The sequence below is a fragment of the Leptinotarsa decemlineata genome, unplaced genomic scaffold (assembly GCF_025532065.1).
Source record: "Leptinotarsa decemlineata unplaced genomic scaffold, Ldec_3_MD MMD2_tig00026328_RagTag_RagTag, whole genome shotgun sequence".
In the NCBI taxonomy this organism is placed as follows: Eukaryota; Metazoa; Arthropoda; class Insecta; order Coleoptera; family Chrysomelidae; genus Leptinotarsa; species Leptinotarsa decemlineata.
The window spans coordinates 15,102,473-15,119,338 of NW_027412688.1; the positions used below are offsets into that span (position 1 = coordinate 15,102,473).

Sequence of the window (16,866 nt, forward strand, 5' to 3'; positions counted from 1 at the left end):
CAATTTGAAAGGATTCAAAGGGCTATCATATGTATTTTAGGTTATTGGCTGATTTTCTATTGTTTTACTTTAGCCAAAACGGGTCGGAAATGGTAACAACTATGGTATGGAAATAAAATAACGAGTATCTACCTGCTCCTAATGAACTCTAGTTGATTATAAATGCGTCATAATGAATGTCATAAATAATAATTGATGAATAATTTTTATATTATTATCGGGACGTATAGCACTTGGCGTAGATCTCACCTTTCAGGAACTTCAAAAGTCATTTCGATAATGACAAAATGTTTTTGCTAGGTTTACCTCATATCTGATAGGTATCTTACAAATTGTGTTTGCAATTAAATCCCATATTGAGGTTGCTGCGGTAGCAATGGGCTTGTTTCATACTATGGAAAATGATACTGGTTTGCTTATAGACTGATCATTAGGGGTATGGTCGGCCGGTAGCCAAGTGGTTCCGCGTGGGTGCTTTGTTCACTAACTCGAATTGACTGCCGTGTTGGTCGGTGGTTCAAGCCCTAGTATGAACGATCGATCTTCACTTGCTATCGTCCAACCCGTGTTAGGAATCACACGTTAAAAAATAAGACCTCGTTAATCCTTAGCTCGCACAAGTTTCGACTTCTGAGGGTTGTCGTTCATAGGGGTGCGACAGCTGGTTAACGAAAAACAGATTTTATATTATACTTATCAAGCCTAATCGGTCACCTAATTTGCAGACAAAAAAAACAATTCAAAAAGCAAGAATTCAAATTGGCCGCGTGTCTATTGACCAATAAAATTAATCGTATCTAGAGCGGAGTTGCCAAGTGTATAGGTAAGTTACTTCATATAATGAATTCAGGTACCCAATAGGATGAAATGATGAGAAAAAAATTTGGTGAAAGCATTGAAAAGAAATGACTACAATCCTTCCACTCTTCCAAGACTTTATAGAAATCATATAAAAAGTGACTATAAATGACAGGGGAATGCAAATATGGAATTTGATGACACAGTTTTTTATTTCAACTTCAAGTATTCTCCACAGGAAGTATTATCTGGAGTTAATACTGTTGCTGAAAGTATGAAAGAAAATGAATTGATATTTTTGCAAAAAAATCAAATGCTTTTCATTTTACTAGAAAGAGGTATGTATGTAGGAATGGTTTTTTTCATAATAAATCGCAGTTGTACAGATTGAGGATTGTAGAATGAATTGAATATTTGAAATGATTCTTTAATCCAGTTTGCTATATTTTTTTATTTTCATGACTGTATATTATTGAATAATGTATAAAATCATAGTTTAGGAAGGTAAATATTTTGTGATTTTTCGACTTTGTGTACTGATGTTAGATCTAGAACATAGTTCCAAACATGATTTTTCGTGTACATTTTGTTTCATTTGTAGAATTTTCCATTATTTGAATCGTTAACTGGTTCATATACACTTCCATAAATAAACTGATAATTATAGGCTCCGTAAATTTTACGATTCGGCAATATTGATTATTTCTATTGTTCCTATTTGTCAATCGAACAAGAAGCGGGAATAGGGCCGTGACGTTACCACCCTATCACATTCGATTTTTAATAATTAATTACGGGAAAACTACGGTTCTAAGAGAGATGAAACAAAGTGCACTGTTTTTCAATTTAAAATTTCTATCAAGTGAACTTTAAACCAAAAATCATGATACAAGCCTATTCTGGCATCAAAGAAAAAAGGCGGAGCTTCCGATCTGTGATTCATACATTCTGTGATATTACAGCTCAGCTTTGCTGTTAGGATGTTAGTTTCTGAGGAAAGTCGGTTGACTTACTTACTAGAATATATAAGTTTGATTCCATGGTGCAATAGGATGCTAGTATAAGTATCTGTTCATATGCCGCTTTCGAAACACATTTGGTTATTTTGTGACTTTTTTCATTCTTGGGTTATTTCCATCAGTACTGTTCTCATTTTGATACTCTGTATACATAATCAACAAGATGATTTCATTAAACCACGACTTTCGAAGAGTAGTTCACTATGATTATCAGGCTGAATCCCGTCTTTTTTATTTAAAGAAATTGACCCCTAGTTGATGTTTTGATTGGCGTCCGGGTTCTGCTGTGGTCTGCAGTTTCAGTTAACCCACCTCAAATCTATTAATTTGTGAAAACTTCAAAAGATTGACTTTCAAACCTCTCTGGTCCAAATGGAATACTTCATAATCATTGTTGAACTCATGCCCTTTTGTCGAAAAATGGTTTGCGAATGGGAATTGGTCCCCACATTCAGAAAATTACTTGTATGGTATTTTTATTCTTCGGGAATATGTTCTCCCCGTTTGGCCAATATAAAGTTTTGGACAAGAACAACAATTCAACTTATTTATTCTTGATATATACGACACTCCAGTTTGGTCTAAAATTATTATTTGTTCGGTAAGTCACGTTCAAGACTAGCCTTTTCAAAAAAATGAGCAATGTGGTTGGTGGGTTCACCAAATTAAGTTGATGTCCTATGGCTCTCATTACTGTTCATTGAAGTGGGATATATCTGGTGAATGGTTTGTATCAAGAGTATTTTGAAAAAATAGAGTTGATTATATTTATCTTGTAACCGTTGTTGACAGCGACTTGTTTGATAAAATTCAATGAAAACAAGACCCCAGTGTCAGTTATATCAGGAGTATATAAGTAGACTTGTGACTCTTGTTCAAAACTTTATATTGGCCAAACGGGGAGTACCTTTTCTCAAAGAATGAAAGAACATAGAAGTAGTTTCTTAAATGTGATGACCAATTCCATATTAACAAACTTTCAATAGAAGGGCATGAGTTCAACCACGACTATTACATTTGGAAAGAAAGCGTTGGAATTGAATATTTTGGAGTACATAGAAGGAATATATTTCAGAATTTCGATCATTTACTGAATGACCAAATGTAATCCAATTCTTTTTTCTCCTCAATCAATTTTTTAATGTGGGAATTGGAAGTTCAAGTTGTTCATAGAATAAGATGGAAGATTTTTTCTTTCTGAACTCAGGTGAATTTATTGGGTATTGAGTAGTCATGATTTCAATTTTTATTATATGATCCACAGATTGTTCGTTTCCATTTGATGAGTTTGAAATTTTTTTATGATGTTTAAAAAATTTGATTAGTTTTTACTCAAACTCAAATAAAGTTATTAGTCACACCTATGTAGAAGGTTACATTATTCAAATTGTTATTAAATAAAGAACAAATTGAGTAAAATTCAGGCAATATGAAAACGCTTGAGGAAGCTATTGTATAGCGAAACACGTGTTGCACTTTTGTGAACTGTCTAGTAAACATCTCACAACAAAGTGTTACTTGATTTTTTTTTGGTAAAATTATATCCATTTTTTCCGATATTTAAAAAAAATGAATAATTTTCTGAATGGATGCAAAATAAAAATGTAAACATAATTGGAGAAAAGTTTTCAGTTGCCTATTTTATGATGCATCGGCGATAAAACATATTTGCCAATTTTATATGTCCGCCTATAAAATCATTAATGAAACAATAAATAAAAGATGGAAAAATGACTGTTGGGGATGGATGGATTATTTGAGTAAATATACAAATCGGCTTTCGCTTCTTTAGGGAAGCTTCATTCTCCTATAAAGATAGTGTCATTAATGCACTCAATAGAAAAAAAATCGAGCGGTCTATTTCCCATGATAATATGACTCCTAAAATCATTTTCAATCACTTGATCAGGGTCAAAAATTGATAGAGGGCCAACGTTCTGATTGATGGCCGACTAAACGCAACGTTCGATAAAAACAGAGGAAACGCCACAAATTCGTATAGAGATTAAACGAATGTAGCACGTGACAGTCAACTGTTTATTTCAGTCACAATAAATATGTACGTAATTAAAATGTTCCGACAAATACCGTATTTTCAACCGATGACCAGACGCGTTTGCACCATGCTTCGTTGAGTACTTATTCAAAGTTTCATGGCATGTTGTGCGCTAGTGGATTGTTTAGATACAAGACTGGTTTTATCATTAACAGCTGATATCATTTTATCGACTATCGAATCAGTGAAATAAAATCGAGACCTGATAAAAGTACAATGTAAACGACACCTCGGTGCGCTAAGTTCAGTGTTTTTTTTCACGTGTAGTTGAATTTCGAAAATGGAACCGAACGCTTCTGCCCCCGATGGGGGCTGGGGATGGATGGTGGTCATAGGGGCAGCAATGATAAATGTAAGTGATTTTTCCTGAAGAATCCCAAATAGACCCAATGCATATTTTTTTAACTAGTTTGAATAATACTTCGTGAAGTAGAAGGGACAATGAAGAAGTTTGTTTTGGTGAATTAATTGGAAGATTGCCAAACCTAAAATAACTTTTTTCATTGGATTCCATAGTTTGCAACAACCTATCATTCGTATACACAAAATAATTGAAAATAAGTGAACGATATATGACTTTTTTTCTCGAGATTAGGCTTTATATAACTGCAAGATTCACAACGCGACACTTCTCTGGTATGGATGAAAAAGTTAATTTCTTTTCATGAAAATCGAGAAAATCATTGTAATAGAATTTTTTATATTTTCATCTATTTCCAAGATATTTAGGGGAAATTACTTTATTTCATTTTTCTAGTATTTCTCGAAGTATTGGAAGTATAAAAAAATATATGGACATAAATTGACAAACTTCAACTTTTGATGTCTAATTTCTTGAAGATACTAACATTGATGTACAATTCAGTTTTGACATCGCTCAGAATGTCTGAAGGCCTTTGTCTATATTCTTCATCAAATTGTCATGAAGGTGTGCCGAATGTCATAGGAATTCAATTACAGTTTACTCTTGAGTGTATTATGAAAATACTTTTCGAATATAATAGTGTTATACATGTCAATGTATTATAACGGATAAAATATCATACACATTTTTTTATCTAATAAACTAATATGAGTAGTAGCGAGGACGATCACCCTGTGATCACGCCATCTATGGGATCTACTGAGAATTCAAATCACAGGTAGTTCTCGGTCGATATTGATTATGGATGCTAAGTTTCGGCTTTGATATGTTCCTTATGAAATTTTGGCTATTTTGCAGTAAAATTTCTAGAATATGTTAAAATGTTCGTTTTGAGAAAGCTGTGAGAGTTTATATACTTGCATCTCCCATTTTTGCTGTAGGATTACATAGGATGACTTCGAAAAAGTTATTTTCCTAATTTATAATACTAAATTCGGTATAAATTGCATAGAAACCTATTATTTTGTTAGCTTGATAATAATTTCGTTGGCTTGATGATTAAGAAGTTCTTCATGCATGTAGTTGACAACTTCTAAAATCATGTACTTATGATGTACTGTTTGGAACCTTTGGTATAGTAATGAATATTACTGGAGTTTTTTCCCAACACCAAATCGTTATTTTCACACATCGACACGTGTTTCGATCACCAAGTGATCATCTTCAAGAGGAAGATGAGGAAGATGATCCCTTGGTGATCAGTTTTATCTTCCTCTTGAAGATGATCACTTGGTGATCGAAACACGAGTCGGAGTGTAAAAATAACGATTTGGTGTTGGGAAAAAACTCCAGTAATATTCTAAAATCATGAATTCAACTTGAATGTTAAGGTTTACAATGATTTGAAAAGAACTGCGTAGACACACTTTCGAAATCGAGCATTTTTTTCAATTTCTCATGAAAAATCTTGTAAAAACTACCTCATACTCGTATTGAAGAAATGAATACTGTAAGAGAATCCAAATAGATATTTGGGGCAAAAACGATTGGGACTCTGAAAACCCAATTAATACATTAAATTCAGGTTGGTTACGTGCAAAAGTAAAAATAGATGACTAAAATGGGAACAATATGAAAAGTAATTTCATTTCACACACTTCGGGTATTTTCCACCCTAGAATGCAAAATAGTGAATAACATTTTCAGAAAATGCCGAGAAATATATTTCTACATATATTTCGTATACATTGAATATTGTTGCCTCTACACTCAAATATGTTAGTGTAAAAGCAACGACTTGAGATGGGAGAGAAGTACGAAAATAAAATCCATAAATATTTATTAATATTCAGTTTTTGCTTGTGGCATCCCAAGATATAATTATGAGTTTGATTAGTCAAGCAGATAAACATCTATTTTTAAGCTAATCTAAGTAGATTCGTGACTACATAGCTTCTTAATTACTTCGGTGAACTGGAACGATCGAATAAATATAATTTATCAAGGTAATACTGAAGTTTATATCTTTCGCAAAATAGGATGCATAATTATCAACAGTTGCATTGAGATTATCTTAAAAAGTGAGATGTACTTGATCTAGCGACACAGTTACTTGTTATCGTCTATTTCACTCACTTTCTTATCACAATTGAACTCTAGCATTGTGTTTGAAAATATTTCATGCTGATTTTCATCGGTTCGGACTTCCACTGTCTAATATTTTACGAAATGATATGAAATTCCTGGAAGATCCCTGGTAGATTCAATTAATAGCTGAAAATAACAAATACATTAGGCAATTATATTAACCGTAAGACCTTTCGTCACTTTCACTATGGAGGAGTGAGTCCACAACAAATTGCCATTTTTAGACGTATTGGTGAAGAGGACCGACAGACACTAAGTGAGAAACATCTGTATACCGAAAACCCAGTCACACGGGATAGTATCTGAGCCACAAATCCAACCACCATCAATCGACTGAAAGAGGAATCAAGTCTTTAGTAGACCGTGCTTTTGGGCTTTATTATATGAAGGAAGGTCTTGAGAAGGAACTAGGCATCACCAAAAAAGATCTTCAACGGAATGGTTACTCCAAAGTGATGGTGGAATAAATTCTGGCTAAAAGATAACAAGAGCCTCGTAAGGAAGAGAAGCCGTTACAACCAGTACTTGCACGGAATGGATAAGAAGAATTGGGTCCAAGTATAATATAAGAACCTGCTTCAGATTCGGAAACACTATCCGTAGTAGCCTCACTAAAAACCAGGCCACCAATCGCGGACTGCGAGCCAAAGTAGAATAATTCCCATTATTATTTTTACAGTCACCAAAATTTATTGTTGTTTGTGCATACCCTAACGGGCATAAGCATTCAGCCAATCTTTGGATAGCTAAGAAAGAAAATCAGTATATTATAGTAGTAACTAATCCCTCGGCTTTCATTTTTTTGAAAGTTGGGAAATTTTGCTGGTGGGGTTGGGAGAATTTGGATTCCCTACCCTCGCCTGGTATTTCTTTTCGCTACGGTCCTGATTCCAAGAATTGCATTTACCGGATACCCTGCGAGCGCGGAAAATCCAATACCGGAGAAACCAGGAGGCCATTGGAAGTCCGCATTATCGAGCACAAAAACACACACAGCGCGGAGAAAGCAGCAAATCATGAATATCAGAGGATGTTCGGACTCATCAACATAACATCAAGAGGTCCCAAACTGAAATCAGGAACACTGGTTCAGAAAGAAATTCAAAGAAGCTGCATATATGTTGTCCAACAACGCATTCAGTCAAACTAGCGTAGAGATACGCAACACATGGAAATCCATAGTCAAGCGGAAAACGGCCAACTCCTGCCAAACGGCCAGCACACGTTAAACTGGTGAGGCGGGAAGAGGGGATGAGTGAAAGTACTCAAATGACCTATTAATAGTCATTTCTCGGAGGAATAAGCACAGTCATCATCTGAAGAAGATTGTGGATACTAACAATAGAAACGTACTGAAATAAATTGGCTTGAAATCTTATAATTTTTTAGTTCTTTCAAATTGTTCAATTTTCAATTGTTGCTCGTATTCTATTGTTATTCCAATTCAGGGTTTTTCTCTCTCGATATACTTAATTGTTATTTTAATTTATTAATTTTAATTTTATTGATTTTAAATTATTTTATATCATATTAGAAAATGGAAGTCCGAACTAATGAAATGAACTCTAGCATGTCCAAATTCAAGACAGCTGTGAAACTATATTTTATTAATGTTCAACTTGGAATTTTCCATATTTCGCTCTATTGCATTTCTCCAAATTTCCCAATTCGTTTAGATCAAAACTACCACTCGCTTAGATACCTCCATATTTTTTTCATAAATGGTTCAATGTTGAATCATTTCCTTAAATTGAAAATTCTACTTCTTTTTTATCAATTCTGCTGCCATTGAACTGTTTGAGTATTTTTCACCTAGTGTGGAGTGTTAAATTACATTTTGTTATTTAGTTAATAATGACTTGTTCACTGGATTATCAGCAACAAAGAATATTATTCTGAACGAGTCAATGTTGAGTGTCGGATTTTGAGAGGTAATTTCAAGCGATTGGTTACGTATCTGTAACCAAATAGTATGCCAATTCGTAATCGAAGAATTTTGTTAATTGTATAAAAAACAGTAGGTATTTGCGAAATTGGGCCCGGTTTTTTGAACTCAGATTTTCATTTCTGGGTGATGGTAAAATACAGGTTTGTCAAAGTGCTCTATTTTTCATTTTTCGAAAAATTATTACACATTTTCACAATTTTATTTTTGACGTTCAGACAATTTTGTTTCTCCCATACCAAAGTGATGTGCACTCATTTAGGACGAGCCTGTATATCATCTAATAAGTTGCCATCTTTCTTTGAAACCATTGAAAACCTCATTTGGAATTTTAAATGATGAATATATAAATAGACTCATTATTACTATCGTTTTGAATTCATAATATCCATCAAATAGTCAAGTAAACGAAGAACGATTATAATTCATACATACACACGTGTTCGGCAGATGTCACTCAAAAGTCAGCAAAAGCCAATTATTCCCTAGTCAAGCAATTCATATAATTTTCTGGAATGAGTTGATGTTAATGAAAGATGAAACGTTCATCAAATTTTTCTGGCTAACTCAGGACTAAATATTCATTATTTATGAAATATCACAGGTTCGAAGAAATACATATCAATTCAATTGGATTGATTTCAAAAATTTACGTTTTCTTCTGAATACTCTTGAATAATATCTTTAAATCCGAGCAATGGGCCTCTGTGAAATTTTATTACTGATATCTTCATTTAAAATTCACAAATTATCCAAAAAGAAATATGAATGAATGGAAAATGGGAAAACAAGAATATACGAAGAATTACTTGCTGATGAATACTCATAAACATTGGATGGGAATTGTCATCTGACATAACTGTTAACGTTCTTCATAAAGATGAAATTCTGTTACTGAACCATTCATTGTTTTAACGTCAAAATGAAAGACTGATTTCATATTAATATGATGGACTAGATTTAATCAATAGTTTACAGTCCGAAGTCATAAGACTGTCTCATATCCAAGAAACTCTCCTGGGACACTCAACAAATCATCAACCTAGAACAGCACGGCTTCAGTTCGCGTAGGTCAAAAACAACTAATATGATCACCTATGAAAATGTCATAATTTCAGCTTTTCAAAAAAAAAAAAAAAATTGCAAGTAGACCCTATCTATACTGATTTCACGGAAGCTTTCGATCGTGTTTACTACACTCTATTGAGATCTAAATCAAAGTCACTTGGAACAAGTGGCATACCATTTGGTTACAGATACGTACCCTGTCGAACATTGTTTCTTCAATCAAACCAATCGCTTAAAATTACCTCTCAAAATCCGACACTCAACATTGACTCATTCAGAATAATAGTCTTTGTTGCTGATAATCCAGTGAACAAGTCATTATTAACCAAATAACAAAATGTAATTTAACACTACACACTAGGTGAAAAACACTCAAACAGTTTAATGGCAGCAGAATTGATAAAAAAGAAGTAGAATTTTCAATTTAAGGAAATGATTCAACATTGAACCATTTATGAAAAAAATATGGAGGTATCTAAGCGAGTGGTAGTTTTGATCTAAACGAATTGGGAAATTTGGAGAAATGCAATAGAGCGAAATATGGAAAATTCCAAGTTGAACATTAATAAAATATAATTTCACAGCTGTCTTGAATTTGGACATGCTAGAGTTCATTTCATTAATTCGGACTTCCATTTTCTGATATGATATAAAATAATTTAAAATCAATAAAATTGAAATTAATAAATGTTTTATGAGAGAGAGGACATTGTTGGATCAAGATCTTCAGATGATGTGGTGCTGCAGGTTTTTCCGGGTTTTCCTGCAGCTGAAAAAGCAAATGCGCCACTGGAATCAATGAAGTCGCCCTGGAGCGCCAATTAATTTTTATTGTTGTATTTATTTTATTTTTAATGTCATGAATTGTTCTATTCCTTGAAGAATACAAAATCTAAATTAATAAATTAAAATAACAATTATATTGAGAGAGAAAAACCCTGAATTGGAATAACGATAGAATACGAGCAACAATTGGAAATTGAACAATTTAAAAGAACTAAAAAATTATAAGATTTCAAGCCAATTTATTTCAGTAAGTTTCTATTGTTAGTATCCACAATCTTCTTCAGATGATGACTGTGCTTATTCCTCCGAAAGATGACTATTAATAGGTCATTTGAGTACTTTCACTCATCCCCTCTTCCCGCTTCACCAGTTTGGCAGGAGTTGGCCGTTTTCCGCTTGACTATGGATTTCCATGTGTTGCGTATCTCTACGCTAGCTTGGCTGAATGCGTTGTTGGACAACATATATGCAGCTTCTTCGAATTTCTTTCTGAACCAGTGTTCCTGATTTCATTTTGGGACCTCTTGATGTTATGTTGATGAGTCCGAACATCCTCTGATATTCATGATTTGCTGCTTTCTCCGCGCTGTGTGTGTTTTTGTGCTCGATAATGCGGACTTTCAATGGCCTCCTAGTTTCTCCGGTATTGGATTTTCCGCGCTCGCAGGGTATCCGGTGAATGCAATTCTTGGAATCAAGACCGTAGCGAAAAGAAATACCAGGCGAGGGTAGGGAATCCAAATAATTCTCCCAACCCCACCAGCAATATATATATATATATATATATATATATATATATATATATATATATATATATATATATATATATTGTAGAGATAATAAATTTAGTGAATTTTTCTTAGATTTGGTTAGGCGGAACCTGTTTGATTTCAGGTTATCTGCTTGTCTAGTAGCATAGCTATGTATGTGCAATTGCTTGGTGAGCATCGAGGAGTTTTTGTGAATCTCTGTTAGAACTTGGAAAATGTACAAACACGGTAAGGGCATTATCCTGTGCTTAATAAAGAGAGGTTGGCAGTGTTCCAGATAACTGACATAGGACAACATCATGACATTTTTTTCTGTAAACGACAAATTGAGAGAGAATCCGATGAACCTCCCCAAGAAATAGTAGCGTAACTTGTGTGTGAATGAAATAAAGAAAAATATGTTGTTCTAAGTGAATTTAAATTGGTTATAGTTTGAAGTTGTCGTAGGACGAACAGAGCACTGCATAGTTTACTTCTCAATTTGGTAATATGAGGTGATATATCTTTCCATTGTCAGATTTGACAACGATTACAATATGATGACGCAATGACTTGATTGCGATCTGTTTCAGCTCCATCTGCATCTCCTGCTGATTGCAGAATGGTTTTGTTTCTATCAATCTTGATATTGACGATTATTGACTATTAGAAGTTATTATTTATTCTTAAGTTGAATAAAATCAGGTCATTGGATTTGAACGAATTAGTATATCGATAGCATACTGACGACAAGGCATAAATGATTTCGTTATTTATCAGTGAAGAAGCTGAAATAGACAACAAAAAAAGCCGGCATTACTTGTTGGGTGAAAATGTTTTTCGAAGCAGCTGAAAAGTTTCAATATCAATGATATAAATTTCAATAAAATGGATATAAATTTCATTCATGTTTGGCTCATATAACTTACTAGTACTATGTTGCTGTATCACTGCTGTTCCAATGTTTTGACAGAATCAGAATCAACGAACTTAGGCGTGCGCAGCGTTATAGAACAGTGCTTTATAAAATTGATCTACAGCGCCATCTAGTGGCGAGTTAAGAAAAAATTGATAGCCTAAAAACCTTCTTTATGAAAAATTACTTATACATGTCAAGTTTCATCACGATCGGTTGAGCGATGTAGACGTTTATCACTTACCAACCAACCAACCAACTAATCAACCAACCAACCAACCAACAAACATCCATTTTTATATATTAGATAAGATAAAATTTTCCCAGTGAGTGTGCCTGTTCATATCCAATAACTATAGAGTTCATTTCATTAATATAAGTACTCATTTATTAATGACTTGTAATGGTAACAACTACTGTTACGCTAATTGATTTTATTAGGGTTTCATTTCATCCGAGTATTCTCAATTCATGCATTGGTGTTCGTCAGAAAACCTTGAATTAATATGGTTTATAGTTTCTCTGAAGTATTGTTATGAAACGAGGAATGCAACAAATTATTGGTTCACGTTAAAATTGATTTCAACGATGTGGTGGTTAGATGTATATAAAACTTCAAATACCGAATCACTTCGAAGGAATGTCCTAATCTTGTTTGGTTAATGAACTATGTTTTGAGATCAGTTAGGTTACTTATAAGGGTTGCGTTTCGAATTATCGGCTTGAGATTCCAAGATATTAATTATGCGCTAGGAACATTGTTGAAGGTTTCGAATAAACCCGGACCTTTTGAAGAAACACACCATTCACAAAACAAGTTTTTCGAAATCAAGATTTCACTACCTTATTTCAACCACCTCTTACTGTCAGCTATGTGATGGAATTCAGTGAATAGCACTGTTAAACAATCTTTGGTTCTTACACATATGCCACTCAAGCGAGCCAGTCAAAATTGACAGTGGCCTTAGCAACCTCTTTACTATTTGCCCGTATCTTATTAACTTTTCATTATATATCTTTTTGGCGATTCATGATTTAAAAACCTATGTCAAAGTTTGTACAATTTTTGTTTCTATGAAGTTACTTCGCTGTTTGCATTTGTCTAATGAATTTGTAATAGTTTCAATGAGATTATCAGTTTATTTTTTGGATATTATTCATGTTAAACAGTTCATTTCATATCAATTCATATATTTCGATAACCTTCAAATCAGGTACTCAGAACCCGTGATATATGAATATACTTGCTAGGTGTACTCGTGTGTTACATTGATCTGTCCGATGTAGGAAGTACATTCGTACGAGATGGAATGCATCTCATCTGGATCCAATCCAATGTGGGACTTCTTTTTCCGATTGACTCGATCGTTACTTGATGAAAATCCATAGTAATTTCACAAACTACACCTAACAATTTAATATTCACAAACTTTATTTTCAAAAATATCATGTTTTGCTATCACAGTAGCTTTTTTGCAGTATATACCACAATAAAGTGTGTAAAGTTCAAATCGTTAGGTGGGAAATTCAAATATGGGATTTTTAATAGAGTGAATAATTCACATATTTAGTGAAGCATGAAAACTCGAGGTGGATAAAAGATATAAGTTCATAGATGATGGGCATGTATCCATTGCCTGGATCTAAAATAATTAATTAAAGCCGTGAATTGATGCAGTAGTGGTGTGTCGATCACCCACATACACTACATACAGCAGTGGCCTTAATATGTAGCCTTAGATAATTTCATAATTTACAAAAAGGGTAGAACGAGCATCAATATCGATATATTGCTATGAAATGCAAACAATTGAAAAATTCAGTCTGTCACACAAGTCTGAATGTTCGGAGTCTTCACTATAGTTCAGTAGAATCGAATACAGGCATTTTCTCCAATTTACTCCGTGTTATATATATTTGCAAAAGCCTTATAAATGTTAAAATAAGTATCTTTGCAATTCTCAGTTCTTTTTTTTTGATAGGCAAAATTATGAAATACGTTAAGTTACTGATGAATTCTTTATTTCTTCATGAAAATTAAATTTAAGCAGTAACTTATCGGGGAAACTGAAAGTTTGTCGTTTCTTCAAGGGTATAGAGTTCTTGATTGCAAATCTAATCATTTTTCAGATTGTGGAAAATGGATATCTTCAGAAAAGTCATCGAAAACTATGATTTTCGCTATAAACATTACTTATAATAATAATTGATATTTTTGTTTGGCGCTCAAATGTTGCATACTTCAATATTCAAAGTCATTGTCGAACAAACCACGATTCGTAGGAAAGTATAAAAACCATTACAATAACGTCAATTTTGTACTTAGAGGAACTCAAGAAGAGTTCAAAAATAGAATTTTCATCTGGACAATAATTAACAGATTTATCGACTCACCTGATGAGGAAGATCGATTTTGATTATTTGAGCTGTTGTCTGTGATGTTTATTTACCATCGGACAAAGAAATTCCTTATCTCTCTAAAACCTCACATCACTACCGATAGCTATTCATTGCTTTGATCGGAAGTAAAGCTTAGATCACACTGGGATAAATAGGGGTTGGGAGGGTAATAAATGTCACGGACAACATCTCAAACAATCAAGATCGATCTTTCTTACCAGATAAGTCGATCGATCTCTCTTACCAGATAAGTCGATCGATCTGTTAATTATTTTTCACTGTTCTCCTACATAATTATTCACCCTGTAGATGTTTAAAAAATGAAAAGCGATCAAAGCAAAGTATGGTGTATCCATACTTTTCGAAATGTTTTTGTCTGTAAAACTGTAAGTAGTTGGTTTTTGGTTGGTTGGTTGATTGATTCAAAATACAAATTGTTATCCATTGAAAAACTTTGTGTTTCACCTTTCCTCGAATTTTTATTCGGTACTTTCATAAGCTGTCGCGAATGATAGGAAGCGTTGTCAAGAACTATTACACTATTCGCATCCAAATTTGGAATCAATGTGTTTCAAACCATTCCTCAAGAATATTAGCTTCCATCTTCTTATGATAGTCAATATTGCAGTCCTCATGTTTTTTCCACATGTTAGGCGTACACATTCTCGAACCATTAGTCCACCCTTTCGTAACTGTGTCGTCCAAATAGAAAATTTTCCGTTGTTCTTGTCTATATTTAGTTATTTGTTCTGAATCCTAGTTTCTTTCTCCAATTCGGAAGAGTTTTATCACAGCAGCTCACGTTATGGCCGAAAGTTTTCAATTTCCTCCTTATGATTTCAGTTTTAGGAATATCATTGCTTTTTTAATAGTCGTATATTGTTTTCATTCAATGATTTTATAAGATGAACATCTAAAGGTTTTGATATACTGTGTCGCAGCGTGTCTTGCGTTCATGAGGTTTGTTGATGTTTGTTTGCTTGTAATAGTTTGATTCCCTTGAAACCAAAAAGAAATAGATTCTTATATACATTGAAACATACTTTCTGTGTTTCAATACTCATATGCATCCGAATCTTATTCACTGGTATCTCTTTTTCGCATTGTTCACCATCGCTATTGGAATCACTACAAAGTCTGCGTTGTTATCACACTCATTAATACTATCAGTACTTGTCCAAGGACGTCACATTTCAAATATATAACAAACATTTTGAGTAATTAAAACTGCACTAATATTGAATTTAGAAACTCAAATCGCGATCAGTTCCTAAACTGAACACGACAGCGATAACCATCCTCGCATTCGATTTCTGTTCGTGACTGTAACATGACTTCAAATTTAATTTTATGGCTCTTCAGACAATCATAAAACTCGGTTAGTTAAAATTATCCAATACGAACCGCCAATTCTACAGTCCACGTGGACTAGTTCGCAGCCGGTACATTTCAGTGTATTTATTTTTTTTCGCCCTTGAGAGTGCCGCATACTTTAAGAGTGCACAATATCATTTACTTCGACTATACCGTTCGATTGGGAAAATGCTAGGACTACAGACGACGGGCTTCCATATCCTAAGTAATATTGACAATACAATGACAACGCGCCACTAAACAAAATACAATCGCATTCTATTTTCCCCATTTTTTATCACAACTATTTTATCTCTTTCTAAAAGGTTTTTGACAACATCGCTCTTTATGAGTATAAATTCATCGGATTTTCTCCCATCTAACTGAATTATCAGTGAAACTCCTCAGCATTTCAGCTGTGAATAAGAATTTGAAACATTCAAATGTTGAGTTTCATGATATTCAGACAATACAACACGAAACGTGATTATTCCACAGGTACATACAAAATATGGACTGAATTCAATATTCGCGTAATGTTCTTGCATTACCGTTATAATTATTTCTGCTGTGAACATTTTCCAATAATGGTAGATTTGTGGTGTTTGACGCTGAGAGAATATACAATTTTGTATTTCAATCTCTTCAGGAACACATATTTCAATTTCAGGATTTGAAACATGGGGTTTTAAATTTCCACAATTTCTGGGTGTAGGATATTTCTTCAAAAGTTTTTTCCGAATATTTTTATCGACACCATCATTTATCTTTTCCATCTAACTGCCACTTCTTCATGAATATATATATCTTTCTTCTTCCTTTGATGATGAAAGATTCGTGCCCAAATCCTTCAGTATTTTTCTATTTATTCTACTCTTCCCCAAATGTTCACTCTCTAAAAAGACAAAAGCATTGAATTCAAGTGCCTCTTCCTCTTAGTGTAAATATATATATATATATATATATATATATATATATATATATATATATATATATATATATATATATATATATATATATATATATATATATATATATATTTTATATATATATTTTATATATATATTTTTTATATATATATTTTTTCCTTCTTTCTAACATTTATGATTGATTGATCCTCATTTTCCAAAGAATCGCTAGAAGAATTCAGTATTCGACGTCTTTTCGGAATTTAACGAATTACACTTACACACACTGAACGAATTGGCACAAATCAAAGCAATGAATATCTATCGGCAGTGAGGTGAGGTTTTAGAGATAAAAG

General features: G+C 33.3%; 1 protein-coding gene across 2 annotated transcripts in view; it reads left to right on the forward strand.

The window, feature by feature from the left end:
- Window positions 1–3,886: 3,886 nt before the first annotated feature.
- LOC111506664 (monocarboxylate transporter 12) overlaps window positions 3,887–16,866 on the forward strand; it is a 121,670-nt gene continuing 108,690 nt past the window's right edge. The window contains exon 1 of one of the 2 annotated variants that reach the window (XM_074182747.1): window positions 3,887–4,225. In XM_074182747.1, the coding sequence (XP_074038848.1) occupies window positions 4,154–4,225 (72 nt within the window). In that variant the 5' untranslated portion in view covers window positions 3,887–4,153. The remainder of the gene's footprint in view (window positions 4,226–16,866) is intronic. The other variant, XM_023161796.2, reaches the window with a different exon arrangement.